This window comes from Silene latifolia, chromosome 7 (assembly GCF_048544455.1).
Source record: "Silene latifolia isolate original U9 population chromosome 7, ASM4854445v1, whole genome shotgun sequence".
Lineage (NCBI taxonomy): Eukaryota > Viridiplantae > Streptophyta > Magnoliopsida > Caryophyllales > Caryophyllaceae > Silene > Silene latifolia.
Window position 1 is genome coordinate 17,357,017 of NC_133532.1, and position 17,163 is coordinate 17,374,179.

The following is a 17,163-nucleotide window of genomic DNA, read 5'->3' on the forward strand; positions in this document are numbered from 1 at the left end:
GCCTTTGAACATCTTTAGGCTTCTCCGGTGATTCCAGTGTAAGATGACTTTGATCCGCTCGATCTTGGCTTCTATTCCTCTTTGAGTCACAATATAGCCCAAGAACTTGCCAGAAGATACCCCGAAGGTGCATTTAGATGGGTTTAGTTTCATCTTGTATTCCCCGAGGGTGTCTTTGAATGTTTCGCTAGATGCCGCATATGATCTTTAGCTTTTTTCGACTTCACCACCATATCATCAATGTACACCTCCATGGTTCTTCCTATTTGTTCTTTGAACATGCGGTTAACTTGACCTTTGATATGTGGAGCCTGCGTTCTTTAGGCCGAATGGCATGACGTTGTAGCAATATATTCCTCTTTCGGACATAAATGTTGTCTTCTCTTGATCTGCAGGATCCATCTTGATTTGTTTGTATCCACTCCATGCGTCCGTAAATGTTAGCATCTCATGTCCATTTGTTGCATCTACCATTGCATCAATATGAGGCGGCGGGAATGGATCTTTGGGACACGCTTTGTTGAGATCGGTGAAGTCCACACATACTCTCCACTTCCCATTCTTTTTAGGCACCACCACTACATTAGACAACCATTCAGGGTATTTCACTTCTCTTATCTTCTTTCTTGCCAGCAGTCGTCTACTTCCTGGTTGATTACCTTATTTCTCTCTGCGCAAACTTTCTCCTTCTCTCTTTGGATGGGTTTACACTTTGGGTCCACGCTAAGCTTGTGTGTTATGATGGATGGATCTATGCCTACCATATCATCGTGTGACCATGCAAAGCAATCCATGTTATCTTGTAAGAATTTGACTAGCTGGCGTCGTAAGCTTCTCGTACATCCTGCTCCAATGAGCACGGTTCTCTCTGGGTGCAACTTATCCGGGTTAACTGGTCCGGCTCTTCTTCGCCGGGGGCTCGATGTATTCGTCGGACAGCCGTCAGTAATTGCTATGCGGGAGGGCTGGCAGTGCCCTTGAGTGCCTTCATGTAGCAGCCTCTAGCTTCCTCCTGATCTCCTCTTATCGTTTCTACTCCCCACGGGGTGGGGAATTTTATGCACTGGTGGTACATTGAAGGGACTGCTTTCATCTGGTGCAGCCATGGTCTTCCTAGGATGACGTTGTAAGTAGAGGGGCCATCTATAACCAGGTACCTGACTTGCTTGTTGACTCCTCCCACATAAGTTGGGATGACTATCTCACCTAGCGAGTTTGGTTGTTTCCCGCTGAAGCCCTACTAGCGGAATAGTCTTCTTTCGTAATTCCTTCTCGCTGAGTCCCATGTTTTCTATGGTTTTCAGCATGATTAAGTTGACCGAGCTTCCTGTATCTACCAAGACCTTTCTTACTGTGCAGTTGGCCATTGACAAGGTGATAATAAGTGCATCATGGTGTTCTCTTTCATCGTATGTATCTCCCTCATCGAAGCCGATCTTTGGCGGATCACCGTGAGATATTCTGCAAGAATTGGCTGGTCTGTCTCCTTTGGTCTCGGTGGCATGCCTTTTAGCTGCTGAGTATGTCAGGCCGCTTAAGTTTGAGCCCTTTTGTTATCACGTTTATAATTTTAGTGCATGTGGGTGGGTCTGCCGGCCATGAGCCTACCTTATCCGCCGCTTGCCCCCACGTGGTAACGGGTGGCTCAGCCTTTCCTTGTTCGTACAGCGCTTGATCTCTCTTCTCAATGTATAGCGAGTCCTCGTATTGTGCCCAATATCACGGTGAAATTCGCACTTCTTCTTGCTATCCTTTCTCCGGGCTTGCTCTCCTGCGGTGGGTTAGGCCACCGACTCCGTCTCCCATCTCTCTAAGTGCCTTCAAGATTCCTCTCGATACCGTAATGAACCCATATTCGCCAAGGTGGGGAGTAGTTGGTTTTCCTCGATTCTCGTTGACTCCCCTCCCATATGGCTGTATCTCTCGTCCTTCTTGTTGGTGGTTTGCTTTCTTCCGATTTCTCCACAGTGAAGTACTAGAAATACTTGGCGTGCTCGTAAGGCGGCTCGGCTAGGATATCTTCCTCCACTGATTCGACAAATTGCCTTCTCGCATCGCTTCGAAACTATGGCAAGGATGCATAGTGTGCTTGTATAGATCGAGTCATGGTGGAGGCCTCTTCGAAGGCTTCTCTCTTTGTTGAGATATCACACTCTCATCGCTACCTTCTCATTGTTAAATCGGTATTGTATTCTCCAATGCTCTCTCCTTCCCCCGGACGATTCCGTACGGGTCCCATGCGTGCTTTTGTGGCTTTTCACGTTTGCGAACCGTTGAGTAAATGCGTTTACCAATTCAACAAATGTAGATATCGACTTTTTGGAGGCTTACAAACCATCGAAGTCTTTGGTCCGTTAAGGTGGACCCGAATCCTTTGCACATGCAAGCCTCCTTGACCGCCCTATACAATTACCGTCATCATTTTTACCTTGTATTGGCTGACATGATCAAAGGGATCTGTTGTGCCGTCAAAGAGAGGCATGTTTGGATTTGTGAATCCTTTTGGCATGGCTGTGATGGATATGGTGTCCACGAATGGTGAGTCGGCATAGCTGTCTAGAGCCGCTTTCTCGAGTGGGGGTGGTAGCCCTGGAACCCGCTCAAAGCATCTTCTTTAGCTCCAATCTTCTTTGGTTAGCTATATTGGCCGAACGGGGTGCGCCGTCACATTGTCTCGCATATCTCCTCCCGATCCTGGTTGGAAGGTTCGGTAAGTTCCAGCAGCCGGGGGTTGCGGTAACGATTGTCCCCCGCCGCGTTCACTTGTCGCTTGACCGGATCCGCTGCGGGTGTCCGATCGATTCTTTGTAGGACTGCTGACGGAGAGGCCACCTGTTTGTACCCCTACGCAGCCGGCTGGCTGCCAGCAATCTGGCGTGAGGTATCCTAACCCTCGTGGGGTTATCCTTTCATCTGATGGTGTCGTAGCCAAATCCAATCTTGTGATTATTTCAAATTTGGTATCGCTGTCACGCTCGATGCTCCTTGCGTCGGATCTACCAAAGGAAATCTTCCTTCACTGTCTTGTTTCCGGAGTGTTGGATTTCCGCCGCTTTAGGAGATCAATTTGTGCCCAGCTCTCTCTGTCTCTCCTTCTTACCTCAAAGATCTGCTCTCCTTTGATCTTCTCTCATGTTTTCCATAGCTTTCTGAAGATTTTCCACGCCGCGAGCGAGAATCTGCGTGGGACCGGGCGGCGGAGTGACGCCCGAGCTTGATGTTCCTTTTGTCGATGCGGGTCCGGGTGAGACAACGGGGATCTGGGAGGTAGAGAGGCTTTTGTTGTCGGTATGATTCTTGGGGTATGTCCGGAGCTGCGTGGCCACCGTCGATGTTGGACTTTGGGTAGACGATGGTGGTGGCGATGGTCGCCGCTCCCGACATGGCTTCGGATACTTGCTTTTCCATTGTATATTCAGAATATCAACGATTGACGACCACAATGCCCCACGGTGGGCGCCAAACTGTTTAGGTCTTTTTTACCTAAGTCGATTTAGGGTCAATGTAGTCTATATTCGTTGGTCGATTGTGTGATGATTTGGACGTTAATAAGTAAACGAGAAATAAAGTGCGTAATGTAAATTGGCACGTAAGATTTTGGTGACGCGGAAAACCCAATGTGGGAACAACCGCGGGAGGGACGGTACCCTGCCAAGTATTGCACTATATGAATTGGAGGATGATTACAATTATGGTACGAAGCTAATCCTGCTGGCCCTAGGTGTCAGGCCTGCAAGATCGAGAATGAACGTGTATTTATTTGCCGAGATGTGATCTTGAGTGTTGATGTACGAATGCGGGTGTTTTTTGAATGTCCTTCTTGATTTCCTTCTTCTACTATTTATAGGGTAAGAACCCTAGATATACTCTATCTCGAATATGGAAAGAGAATATTATTTCCATAAAGACTTCTTTCCTAATCCGGATTCCCTTGCCAATTCTCCCCGATCTCCCTAACTTCTCCCTAACTTCTCCCTGACACTCCTTTCCTTAACACGGGCGCCTACTGTGATGGGCTCTTGATCCTTCTTAAGCCCGTTCCCCCTTCTCCTGACTGCGGGCTCCCATCCTCCTCACCTCTTCTCTATAATCTTTATTTCACCAAGTGGGCTTTCTTTATTACGCTATTTTTAGCCCAAACAGTAACTGTTTGCTTTTTTTATAAGAGCTCCATAGGTGGAGTTATCTTCCGTGTTGCTGTTATTGACAAAGCTCACCACAACCTTAAAGTCTGATTCCACAATGAGTTATCGTACTTCAAATCTTATAGCCAATTTAAGGCCAAACCATAAACCACAAAGCTGGGCTAGAGTCATTGTAGCATAACCAATGTTCAACACAAATCCAAAAATTTGGTCTTCACTAAAATAAAACCCCGTGCATATTTATATGGTCGAATATATTTTGATTGAAATTAGCATTACAACGCCAGTTCCATAACCATTACAAGGTTAAAACTCAAAATAATTGTTTGATAGGTCATAGAATGCAAGGTTGTAGGCCTAGTAAATGGCCAATACTCATTCAATTGCCCAATCCAAATGAATGTTTTATACTTCCTTCAATTTCCTATTATCATTCCTCTATATTTTGGATACAAAAAAAAATAAGAAAGAGGAAGAAAGATTGGAAAGAATTAATATAATAGTGTAAGTAGGAAAGTTTCTAGGAAAGAGAACATAATAAAGAATGAATAAAGTACTGTAAGTTGTTGATTTTTTATGAGAGAGAAAATAATAAAGAAGAAGTTGAGAGTACTACATCATCAAGAGAGAGAACGCGATTAGAGAGAGAGCGATTTTTCTTCGTGATCTGCAATGGGGAAACGCAGGAAAGTCGCTTATGCTAATAAATAATTATCAAAAAATAATACTACATCGTCTAATACTAATCACAAAAATACTAGTACTACGCTACATAATACAGAACTGAGGGAGATTGCTGCGGAGGTTTGTCAGAGCGAGAGTTTGAAGGCGGCTGAGCTTCGGGCTTTCAATTTGGATAAGGAATTACTGCCGATAACTGAAAATCCTGCAGGTGAAGAAGAAGGTTGGACAAAAGTCACTAGGAAAGGGAGTTCGTCCTCTTCGATTAATTCTGGTAAGCCTATACTCAAAATTGATCTAGCGGATGTGCAACCTGAACTGGATTTCTGGTCCACCTCGGTCTTCTGTTATGTCCTTGGAGCAAATCCACCTGGTACTGTGGTGGGTGGATTTGTACAAAGATTATGGAAGAATTTATCGATTGATAAAGTGTCTTTTCTGGCAAATGGAATATGTTTGATACGATTTCTTAAGCCTGAAGATAAAATGACTGCTCTTTAATCAGGTCCTCTTTTCCTTGATAATAAGCCTTTTATTGTCAAGGATTGGAAACCGGGCTCTAAATTGTGTAAGGAGAAACCAGATGCTATTGCAGTTTGGGTTCGTTTTCATGATTTGGATTTCAAATATTGGGGAGCTGCTTTACCAAAAATTGCTGGACTGGTAGGGAAACCTATTAAGTGTGATACAACAACTAAGGAGAAAGAGTTTTTTGGATATGCGAGGTTTCTAGTGGAGGTTAAGGTTGGACATCCACTACCTAATACTGTTGAATTTCTGGATGAGAAAGGAGTCTTACAAAAGCAACAGGTTCATTATGAGTGGAAGCCCTTGGTATGCTCTCGTTGCCAAGGAATAGGTCATGATGAGGCCATGTGTAGGAAAGCTGAGGGAAGCAAGCTTCTTACTGTTGTTAAGAAGGTATGGGTGCCAAAGGTTACAGCTAAACCTAAAGTAGCTGAAGCTCATCACAAGGATAGTGTGACGGGCCACTCCCTACATTGGATCCTGCTACTATGGTGACCCATATGCCATACCAAGGCACTGTTCTCAATTCTATCACCCCTGCTAGAATGTTGCCTCATAGAAGAGAAGGGATTTAGAGTGGTCCTTATTTTCTGGAGGCAGTCAATAATTCACTGAGAAGGAATATTCTGAATAGCTTGGGGAAGGGGAGGTTTGCCTTAAATATTCACCATGGATAGGATAGGATTTTGGAATGTTAGAGGCCTCAATAAATGGAATAAGCAAGGTGATGTTAGACGTTTCTTGCACATGAATAATGTAGGGTTCTTTGGCCTTATTGAAACTAGGGTTAGGAACATTAATGCTAATAAAGTTCAGCAAGGGCTTGGCTCTCACTAGCAGTTTATGACGAATAATAATATTCTAGATAAAGGGAGAATATGGATCTTGTGGGATACTTCTCAGTTTACTGTTGTTGAACTTGGCAAGGAACTTCAAGTGGTGCATCTGAGAGTTACTCATTTATGCTCTGGGTTCAGTTGGGTCCACTCTATGATTTATGGTTGTAACAAGGACTCTGAAAGAGTTGATCTCTGGAGCTCTCTGAAACAACTAAAGAATAGTTTGGTGGATCCTTGGTTGATAATGGAGGATTTTAATAATGTTCTTCACTCTGATGAACGTATTAGATCTCCTGTTATTCTGGCTAAGGTCCAGGGTTTTCAGGATTGTGTTGATGAATATGGCCTTGGTTTGTGTCATCTTGCATTTGCAGATGATCTCCTCTTGTTTGCAGAGGTGACCTGGGCTCTGTGAAAGTTCTTATGAGAGCCTTCCTTTCTTTTTCTGAGGCCTCTGGTCTTCGCATGAATCAAGAGAAGTCTGATATGTATCTTCATGGATTGTCTGCTCTGAATGCTGAAGCAATTATGCAGCTCTCTGGATTCAAGCTTGGCCAGTTCCCTTTTAGGTATCTTGGCATACCCATATCCTACAAGAGACTCACAAATGCTGAATGTAACCTTATGGTGGATAAAATTGTGGCCAGGATACGAAGTTGGGAGGCAAAAAAACTGAGTTATGCAGGAAGACTTGTCTTGGTAAGGTCTGTGTTGTCACAGCTTCACAACAATTGGTCTAGGATTTTCCTTATACCTAAGGGTGTCCTCAGTAGGGTGGATGCAGTGTGTAGAAACTACCTGTGGTTAGGCACAAATGATTTCCACAAGGTGCCAGGGATTGCATGGGATAGTTGCTGCCTACCTTGTGATAGGGGTGGGTTGGGTATCAAACATAGTTTTTTTTGGAATCTGGCCGTGCTAGGGAAATATACCTGGTGGATTTCCCAGAAGAAGGACACTTTGTGGGTGCAATGGGTTCATCACATATATTTAAAACAAACCAATTGGTGGGATTACAAGGCTACTACTAACTCTAGCTGGAGTTGGAGACAAGTTTGCAGAGTTAAGGAGATTCTTTAGTCTGGTTTCTTATCCAATGGGTGGCTAACTAAGGAGTATGCTCTGAATGAGGTCTATGAATGGCTGATCAGGGATCATTTGCAGGTTAGTTGGGTTCCTTATATTTGGAATAGGCTCTGTTTACCAAAGGTCTGCTTCATTAATTGGGTGTTTGTGCATCAAAAACTGATGACTAAGGATAGACTACTGCGGTTTGGGGTCCTTAGTGATGGGATTTGTGATTTGTGTGGTGCACACCAGGAGAATCATCACCATCTTTTTTTTTTTTTTTATTGTGTATACAGTTATAGGTGTTTGGTTTTACTTCAGCAATGGTTGGGTTATGTTTGTCAGAGAGATATTGTTACCTGGCTCATAACATGGAGATGTAGGTCTTTGCTACAAAAGAAGGTAGCCATGGCAGCCTTTTCAACTCCGATTTACTTAATTTGGCTCAATAGAAATTTTGCTCGAGTTGAAGGAGTGGTGCAGCATCCTCAAGCTGTGCTGGGAAGGATTCAAAATGTACTACGAGGGAAGATTGGCTCTGTAGGAAGTGGTAAGAACTATATGAAAGCATTGATTTGGCTTCATAAGATAGACTTAGTCTAATGTTACTTGAATCTTGTAAGATGTGAAATGCTTGATCTAGCTTGGTGTAATGTTCTTAATTATTAATACAATTTACATTTCACCAAAAAAAAAGAGAAAATAATAAAGAATGAGTAAAACTTACAAAAAAAAAAGGAAAGAGGGAAGATAATCAAATTAGTATGAAAAAGGAAATGGGGAAGATAATAGGAAATTGGAGGGAGTATTTGTTTGTTTTAGTGAACCAAATGGCGGGCTATGGCTCGAAAGTCAGGTTGGGTGACTCTGGGAAATACAGACCCCAGGGACGGGTCGAGCCGAGTTGACGCGTACAAATGGCCTGCTCTATTTAGGATTGTCTTAGTTTAGCTTACAAAAGACAACAATTTTACCTAAAAAGAAATAAATAATTTATTTCAAACAGAGCTTTTATAAAAATGGTTAGTCGTAGAGGTGGTGTGTGGGGCAAAGGTTAACTCGACCCAACTTATAGTCGTGATTTTGCCAGCCTGCAAGCTTTGTCCTCCTCTCACGCCTTGCGAGTTTAGACTTTAGAGCTAAGATTTATAAACCGAATCCCAAAAAAGCAAAAAAAGAACAAAAAAAAGAAACTTTAAATTGATGTACCGGCTTAGGGCTAACGTCCTGTCCCTTGATTCATATTGATCGAGGATCACGCAGGTTAAGCCTGGGCAAGACTAGCCGATGGCCACCTCTAGTTGGATGAATCATCCTTGGGAACACACAAATACTCGTGTAAGACGGTACCTAAAGGAAATCTTGTTTTGAAATTGGTTGCGTTTCTATTCCCTCCGGAAAACCCCCAAATTGAAGCCCTAAAAACACTCTTCCTAAACTTCGAGTCATCTCAATACAACTCGTCTCTCTTGTTTCCATGGCGTCCACCAATCCCACCAATCCCTCCAAACTCCTTCCCTCAGGTCATCTCTTCCCTTCTCTCCCTCTCTCTTTACTTTCTTCCCTTTAACTCATTTTCTTCCATGAAATTAATACATTACTAATTAATTTAATTTGAAAAATGCAGAGTTGATAGATGGGTGCATAGGGTCGAAAATATGGGTGATAATGAAAGGCGACAAAGAGCTTGTTGGTACTCTCCGAGGTTTTGATGTTTACGTTAACATGGTTCTTGAAGACGTCACTGAATAGTACTCCCTTTTCCCCCTTTTTTTACTTTGATTGTTTGATTTAGGGTTTTGGTGAATTGAGTGAATTTGATCATGTTGCTGTATAATCCCTCCGTCCCAATCGTTTGTTTACCTTTTTTCGTGAGGGGTATTTTAATTTAAGATAAATGAATGATTAGGACGGAGAGAGTAGTTTATTTGGTTTCTTAGGGTATAGTATGTTAGATAATGATCCTGAACATCATTATTCGCTAGATTATTCGGCCTCGCGTATCAATATTGGGTGCTGTTGTTACTAATTTTACTGTTGCCATGCATCTTATATGCTGATTTGTATTATAGAGTATTGTTTCGTGTTATTGCTTTAGAATTAGTTGTTCATGGACGGGACACCCCATTAGTCCCCGTCTAGCCTGCAGAAAATGCTGCCATGGACAATGTATTTTCCAAATTTTCCCGTTCCTGCATGTCTGTGGTCCCAAAAATCCATATAAGCTTCGGCAAGCCCGCATTTGATCAGCTCTAAATTCTAGATTGTTACTCGCTCCGTCCCGGTCAATTGTTGTCCGTTGGTTTTGGCACAAAGACCAAGGAAAGAGGAGGGGGCCAATTACTAAATGACAAGTGGAACAAGTTGATTGCAAATGATCAAATTGCTCATCAAGTTCATTCTTAAAATAGAAAGGACAACACTTGACCGAGATACCCAAAAATGGAAAAGGACAACAAATGACTGGGACAGAGGGAGTATATGTTAGTAAATGATCTTCAGCATTTGTATGAATTCTTTTTGCTTTATTCTACCCGTATGTTATTATATTAATGATTGTTGGAAACTTGCTCGCCTTTCCTGTGTATTTTGTAAATGGCTTGTCTATGTGCTGTCGACTGGTAAGGATATGAAAATATTGTAGGTTTGGCTTTTGCAAGGGCTTATTTCTAGTTCATGAGAAAGCTATGTTTATGAGGTAGTTAAATGTTTGGATTTTGGAATATTAACTTGGATTTAAATTGACTTATAACTTATGTTAAGTTGGGAATCTGCATCGTCGTGTCTGTGCTTCATATTTTGATGAGTCCACCTTGTAGTTGGTTGCTGATTATTACGACTTTTATGTCTAAGATTAACTGTAGACTTGTCATACAATCCCTTTAGTTTTCTTATGATTGTAGTATAAGGATTTTGTAGGTTTAGGAAAGGATTAAGTATTACTCACTCGGTTTTTATCCGTTCATCAATGCAGGAGATTTTTTTTTGGTCGGTTTGTTCAATGGCCTCTTTTACCATGCCTTTTCTCTCCTTTTGCTTCGTAGAGACATTTGAATGTTTTTAATTGGAGCTGCTAGAACTGTAGGAGTACAGTTTAGTTGTGAATGGTTAGTTTTAGTTGATGAAACCATGAAGGAGACCGGTGGCCTTAAGTTTGTTCCTCAAACATTTAGAGGAGCGAGTAGTTATTGACTTACTGTTCAGAAACGTTCAACATTTTCCTTACGTGTGTGGGTGAGACATTAAATATTTCTTGTGAATTAATTGACACAACTAACTTAACTCGCTGATGTCTAACATCCTGGCTTTTGTTCTTTCATTGATGCTAATCTCTGTGTGGTCTGTTATAGCGATGGTTGTCACGTATGTGGTTTTGCACTCGTACTATTTCTAGTATTATCTTGTAGACAGGTGTCTCTAGTGCTCATTTATGCTTTGGTTGTTTGATCCTGCTGTTTTTTGACAGTGAAATTACTGCTGAAGGACGAAGGATCACGAAACTGGATCAGATTCTGCTTAATGGAAATAATATTGCAATTGTAAGTGAGCTAGCCGTGAACTTTATATTTATGTAAGAAGTTTGATGTTGACGGGTTTTGAACCTAGGTGGACTTTATTGACTGAAAATGTTGACTACTTTCATTGCTTGATGCAGTTGGTCCCTGGTGGTTCACCCGATTCTGAATGACATTCTCCTAACCTCACACTCGCCCAGTGATGTTTCTGTTCTCGTGACTTGACGAGTTTTTGGTTCATTGGTATCTACGGATAATCTCTTAGAAACTTTAGTCGTGTACTTGTGTTAGCCGTAAGCAAGGACTTTCTATTTCAAGTCGTGGGAATGAGAGATGAATTCAGATGTCACGCTAGTGATTTTGTATCAGTATTTAAGCAGTCAGCTACCGTATTGTACTCCTGAGTCCTGACATACCGAAACTGTTGTGCCCAGTTATTTTGTAGATTGTTTTCATGAACCTCTATAAGACAAATCAATTTGTATCAGCTATCGACTTGCCCTTGATTGCAATTGCGTTGATTCTGATTTTCAATTGTTTCAGTCCCAATCGGTTAATGGATGGTTCAGGTTGGGGTTTTCAGCTTTGCTTTTGAACTGCTCTATTGAATATGTCGAATGAATTCACTTGCACAAATTTGCTTTACAAAATGGCCGTCTCATATGAACGCTTTCAGATAATTCAATGTTTTACTTAAAAGTTTAATTTGATTAAAATGATTTTATTTATAAGCTAAGCATTTGCACGAGTGCTAAGCCGATGATAATATAAATGATACGGAGCTAATAATTCGGAATTACAAACACGCAAGAAAAAGAAGAAACTTGCGGAAGAATAAAACCTGAATACAGCCAGTTATATATACTATAAATGCATGTAATACCGTACAATACAAGGTATTTGAAATAGCAGTCCGGCTAAGAGAAAATCCATGTCCTCGATTATTTCAGGGTTTCGAAGCATCTGCTTTCAGTACAAACACTAGGAGTAATCTAACTTATTGATTATATAGCTACTTAAAAACCAAAAATGCAAATAAATCAATCTCGCAAATGATGCCTCTTTCAAGCTATGATATTGGATCTATAGGTTTACTGCGGCTGAGCTTCAGTCAGTACGTCAGTTGGGCGAGGAATGTTCTGCCAACCAGTACAATGCTGCAGAAAATGTTTAAGGGATTCAGAAGGTGGTGCCATAGTCCATGTATCATAGAACTCACTAGGATGAAACACACAATCTTCACTTGCCAAAGGTCGAGCTCCTGATTCACCTCCATTGATGAATAGGTCCCCTTCGGATTTTATGTGGCCCGTTGCTTCACTTTCCTTGTCGGCAGCCTGAACAAAAACCAGAATAGTTTTGAACATCGTTGTAATCATTTGGGGACATCCGAAGTAACAACAGAACAATTGAGTTGAGACGTTGAGTTATCTTTTGCTGATATTCTTAGATTAAATATAAAGCTTAGATGGAAAAGTCAGTGAGATAAATGTATAGCGAGGTACGGGAAGGTTGCGTGTAGAAAACATTTTCTCATGATGTATTAGAAAACACAAAGGGGAGGTTTTCATATGATCCATAATGAAATTGCATGCATCACAAAAACTAACAAACAAATAGATAGATAAGAAAGCGAAGCAAACAAAAAAACGCTGGATGTATTTCCAAAACTCCCGGGTTTTGGGGAAAAAAAAAAAAAAAAAAAAGCTGTACAGGGATCAAATGAAACCTGTACATTAGATTTGCATCCACTGCTAAAAAAACATCATTACAGAGCTACAATCTAACAAGATACGACAGTGCCTTACGTCTGTACCATAATAACGACAATATCATACCCACAAGACAAAGCAGATCAAGAAGGTAAAATAGAGTGATCTCAGGAGTCAGGATCAATGGACCTACAGCATCACAAAAGACGGCCCATAAAATCACCCAACGTTCTACCACATGATAATGAATTACCCGTTACTAGGTAATTTTACCAGTTGTGAACTCAGTGGAAACAGGACAGATCAAAGAAAAATATCGTGTTGTTCACTGCTAAAATTAGAATTCTCCACTTTGGTTTGAACACACATGAAGCATTATGGGAGGCAAGTTGTGAAGCTGATTCTATAATTATTACGCCTCTATCGCAAAAGGATTCATCTTTCCATTTTGGTTTCCTCAAAATGATTGAAGAGAGTTAAGGGAGCAAGTCTATCTTCCCTCTAAATCTCTCTTTGTTGGAGGGTTTTGATAACACGTGGACGAGGGAAAATGAGACCCACTTTGTTAAACAAACAAGGGATGTTTATCCCCCGTCGCTCTCCCCTCCCTTTCCCTTCAAATCCCTCTATCCAAACAAGGCCTGTATGATTAGAAGGTTCATATGGTAACAATTCCAATATACCCTCAAACAAAAGAAACAAATCAAAAGGGTCCAATGAGGGACAAGATGGGACTCGTACATAGTGGAATGCAGGTATCATCATCCGGTTTAGCTGGTAAAGTCACTAAGAGGTGATTCCCGCGAGTCATGACCTTGGGTTGAAATACATCAAAACTGCCTTACAGCTCTCTTCCCAAAAAAAAGGGAACATGACTCACTAGTTAGGTACTAGAATAATTGTTAGTCCCTGAGATATGAACATGTCCTTGAAAGTTCAGAAACATCCTTTACAGCTGACACCGAAATTGCTTCGACATTCACAAATATGGAAACTGCCGTTAGCTTTTAAAGATCAAGTGATCGAGAGAGAAAAAAAAATATGGGAAGTTCTGACGATTTTTGTGAACCAGTTTCTATATAAGTATCTGCTACACCTAAGCCACAATCTTGCCATTCGTAGATGGGGGTTGCAAACTTGCAATTATGTTAGAAGCTTGGGTGTAAGAACTAACTAAAGAATCCAGTTTGACACCTCTCGACGGATGGAATTAAACTTTTACCGACTGAAACACAAGCAAAGAAGGCAAATAGGAAAAAGAAAATTAAAAAATGACCTTCTTTCTACCACAACAACAAGAAAGCCTTAGTCCCAAAATGACTCGGGGTCGGCTAGCCTGTCATATGGAACTGTCATTGTGATGTGGTACAACAAAGAAAAACATTAGAAAGATAAGGGCAAGAGGTGGAAAGGCAAGAGAAAATCATAAACCTTCTCTGTGTAGTGCATAAAAGCCACTTTCTTCTGCCCAGCTTCATAAATATTATTCTGAGAGTATATCTGCTCACATATTTGGGAAGGCAACATTATGGAATAGAAAACTTGAGCGCAATTACAATAAGTGTTCAGTTAGTAAGGCTACATTACCTGTGACTCAACGCTGGCACAAACAGCATAGATCCCCCAATCTCTGGTGTAGTTATTATATAAATGAACCTTTCCATATCTGACACGAGGATGCCTCTGCCGGGTGCCATTAAAGAAACAATGGTGAATGGTCACTCGAATGCATCTATCATTGACATGAGTTGGATCAGCTCCAATTAGCATTGTTTTGTCATGTTGAGAGAAACGACACCTGCGAGGCACACGAAGGAGAATTACGCAACAATAACAACGGAGCCTTAATCCCACCGAGCACATAAAAGTACTTCTACTGACCTAGATATAGTGATATCTGTACTTGCTCTAGTGATATCGATAAGTCCATCGTCATAATCACTCAAGGTGCAGCGATCAATCCATATATGCTTAGAGTTAGGTTTAATCTGAATTCCATCTACATCGTGACCCCTGCCACCCTCAAACTCTAGATTGCAGATAATAACATGCTCACACTCCTTGAGCCTTAACCCTTTATCTGTGAACTTGATTCTCTGCCCACGGCCATCAATCGTCTTATAAGAAGACACATTTAGATAAGAGTTCAGTTGAATTGTGCCTGAAACTTCAAAGACAATCCAAAGTGGTTCCTTTTTACGACAGGCGTCTCTAAGAGATCCGGGTCCATCATCTAGAGCAAGCAGCATCAAAAACAAAGTTAAAAGCTACATGAACAACAAAACAATACAGCATACTTAGCTTCAACGTACTTTCTTATTAATGAAATATTGAAATGCAGCTTGAACATAACAACGATAACATGAGCAAACAGATTCAATATTCTATGCTCTGTGATTCTATCCCATTCTACTTGAAAAAAATCTTATACTCCGTATTTGGGGCGCTACCACAGTCCACAGGTCCACTGAAAGGAAACGTATTTTGGCTGCTCTATGACCGAGTTGGCCTCATTTTAACTCCTAGATAATCATACTGAAAAGAAAGGGCATTTTGATCTCACTGGAGAAATAAATGCTTAAGAAATTTACACCTCTAAGCCTGTCTTGAAACACAAAAAAATATTTGCTGATAACAATCAATAAACACGCAAATTACTACCAAAACAGACATTGCTCCTTGACAGAGGCGACAACATCTCGAATAATGTACTCCCTCCGTTCCGGTCATTTGTTGTCCTTTTCCATTTTTGGGTGTCTCAGTCATTTGTTGTCCTTTCTATTTTAAGAATGGATTTGAAGAGTAATTTGATCATTCTCATTTACTTTGTTCCACTTGTCATTTGGTTATTGGCCCTCTCCTCTTTCTTTGGTTTTTGTGCCAAAACCAAAGGACAACAATTGACCGGGACGGAGGGAGTATTAGCTATTGTACTCCCTCCGTCCCGGTCATTTGTTGTCCTTTGGTTTTGGCACAAAGACCAAGGAAAGAGAAATGGGCCAATTACTAAAGGATAAGTGGAACAAATTGATTGTGAATGATTAAATTGTTCATCATATTCATTCTTAAAATAGAAAGGACAACAACTCACTGAGACACCCTAATATGGAAAAGGACAACAAATGACCGGGATAGAGGGAGTATAAGAGTACGAGTTTCCTCACAACCCTTCATTCCCCCATCATTCCCCCCTTGAACTTCCCTTCACCACCATCATTTTCCTTATTTTCTCTGTTATTAGTTCCAATTAAAAATTAATAAGACAGAATAACCCCAACCGACACTGCCTCTTTTTTTTTGTGTTCAGCTAATCAGCTCTACATAACAGTAATTCAGGTTATCAGGCAACATACAGTTTTTCCTTATCAATCAAGAATATAATATTCTAATGGAAACAATCTTTCCATTCCTTTCCTCGAAAGGAATATGACAGGGACGGACCTAGGATTTACATCTGAAATGCACTTTTCAACCTTTAAGCAATAACACCCTAATTCTTGCAAAAAAATTACCTATTTTCGATAAATTGAAATTATTACTCATACATTCCAATCTTAAATATTGTTTTCTACAAATAATAGTCGCGTAATTGGAGCTATATGTATGTACGCATAACAGCAGCATAACACATAAGCTAATGCAGCAGTAATTCAATACGAATTCTCATATTATAAAACCAACAAAATGATTCAATACGAATTCTGATATTACAATCTCTTTGTTCCGTCTCAATCATTAGTTTTACCATTTTTATTCTTCGCGAGGCTATTTTTATTCCATACGCAAAATAAATAAATAAATAAATAAAAGAGGGGTAAGAAAAAGAAAAAAAGAAATGATGGAGGGAAAAAAAGAGAAGGAACCTAAAAGAGAGGTAACACGATAAAGAGGACCATTAACGCCACCAATAGCAAAACGGCCGAAACCCTCAGCTTGAGCGGAAAGAGCGCGTAGGGAATCATCAACGCGCGTGTACGGCAGAGAAAACTCCATTGTAGATGGCTGCGGTTGTCGGAATTGCTGAGGAGGAGGAGGAGGAGGAGGAAAAGGGGTGGGATAATAATATGGCGGATTTATAGGAGGAGGAGGAGGAGGAGGATAATGAGGGTATGGCCCAGGTTGATTATGTTGTTGATTATGTTGTTGTCTGTATTTACGATGGGAGTTACCCATTTATTTATATTGATTTAATTTGGGTTATGCGTTAATTTGAGGTTACTCGAAAATTAAGCAGGAATTGGAAGTTATGGAAGGAGGATGAGGAGGACACACTATTGTTTTGACTGGTGGAGTTATGAAGATGATCGTTACTTGTGCGCGCCTTTTTTTAATTGCTATTTGGTCACCGACGGTATTTGATTAATGCATTCAATATGTGATTGAAGTATAGTAAGTAGTAACCATGCGTTTTTGGGGAGGAGAATGTGGTGGGGTTTGAATGTTTGATACTTTGATTGATTGTTGGACTGTTGTAGTGGAAGGTAGGAGGTGGAAAGTAGATACCGGGTTCTAGACCGTGGACTGTAGATTGTCGCAGAGGTGGCAATCAGATAAGTCGGATTGGGTTTGGATCTGTTTAGGTTGGGTTAAGTTATATCGTGTTAGATTCAGGTCGGTATTTCGGGTCAAATGATGTATTATGTCGGGTACAGTTTGGTATCGGGTTCGGTTACTT

At 40.9% G+C, this 17,163-nt stretch overlaps 2 protein-coding genes across 2 annotated transcripts; one reads left to right on the forward strand and one right to left on the reverse strand.

Annotated features, from left to right (window-relative positions):
* Positions 1-8,637: 8,637 nt before the first annotated feature.
* Positions 8,638-11,030, forward strand: LOC141591869 (sm-like protein LSM5). The gene is made up of 4 exons (XM_074412360.1): positions 8,638-8,784; positions 8,889-9,012; positions 10,728-10,800; positions 10,917-11,030. The coding sequence occupies exons 1-4, from the start codon at positions 8,739-8,741 to the stop codon at positions 10,947-10,949; spliced, it is 276 nt and encodes a 91-aa protein (XP_074268461.1). The 5' UTR covers positions 8,638-8,738; the 3' UTR covers positions 10,950-11,030.
* Positions 11,031-11,605: 575 nt separating this feature from the next.
* LOC141591871 (putative pectate lyase 4) lies at positions 11,606-16,865 on the reverse strand. Its single transcript, XM_074412361.1, has 5 exons — positions 16,352-16,865; positions 14,370-14,721; positions 14,076-14,286; positions 13,920-13,988; positions 11,606-12,113 (listed from the first exon to the last, which is right to left on the reverse strand). The coding sequence occupies exons 1-5, from the start codon at positions 16,659-16,661 to the stop codon at positions 11,868-11,870; spliced, it is 1,188 nt and encodes a 395-aa protein (XP_074268462.1). The 5' UTR covers positions 16,662-16,865; the 3' UTR covers positions 11,606-11,867.
* Between the last annotated feature and the right edge of the window lie 298 nt (positions 16,866-17,163).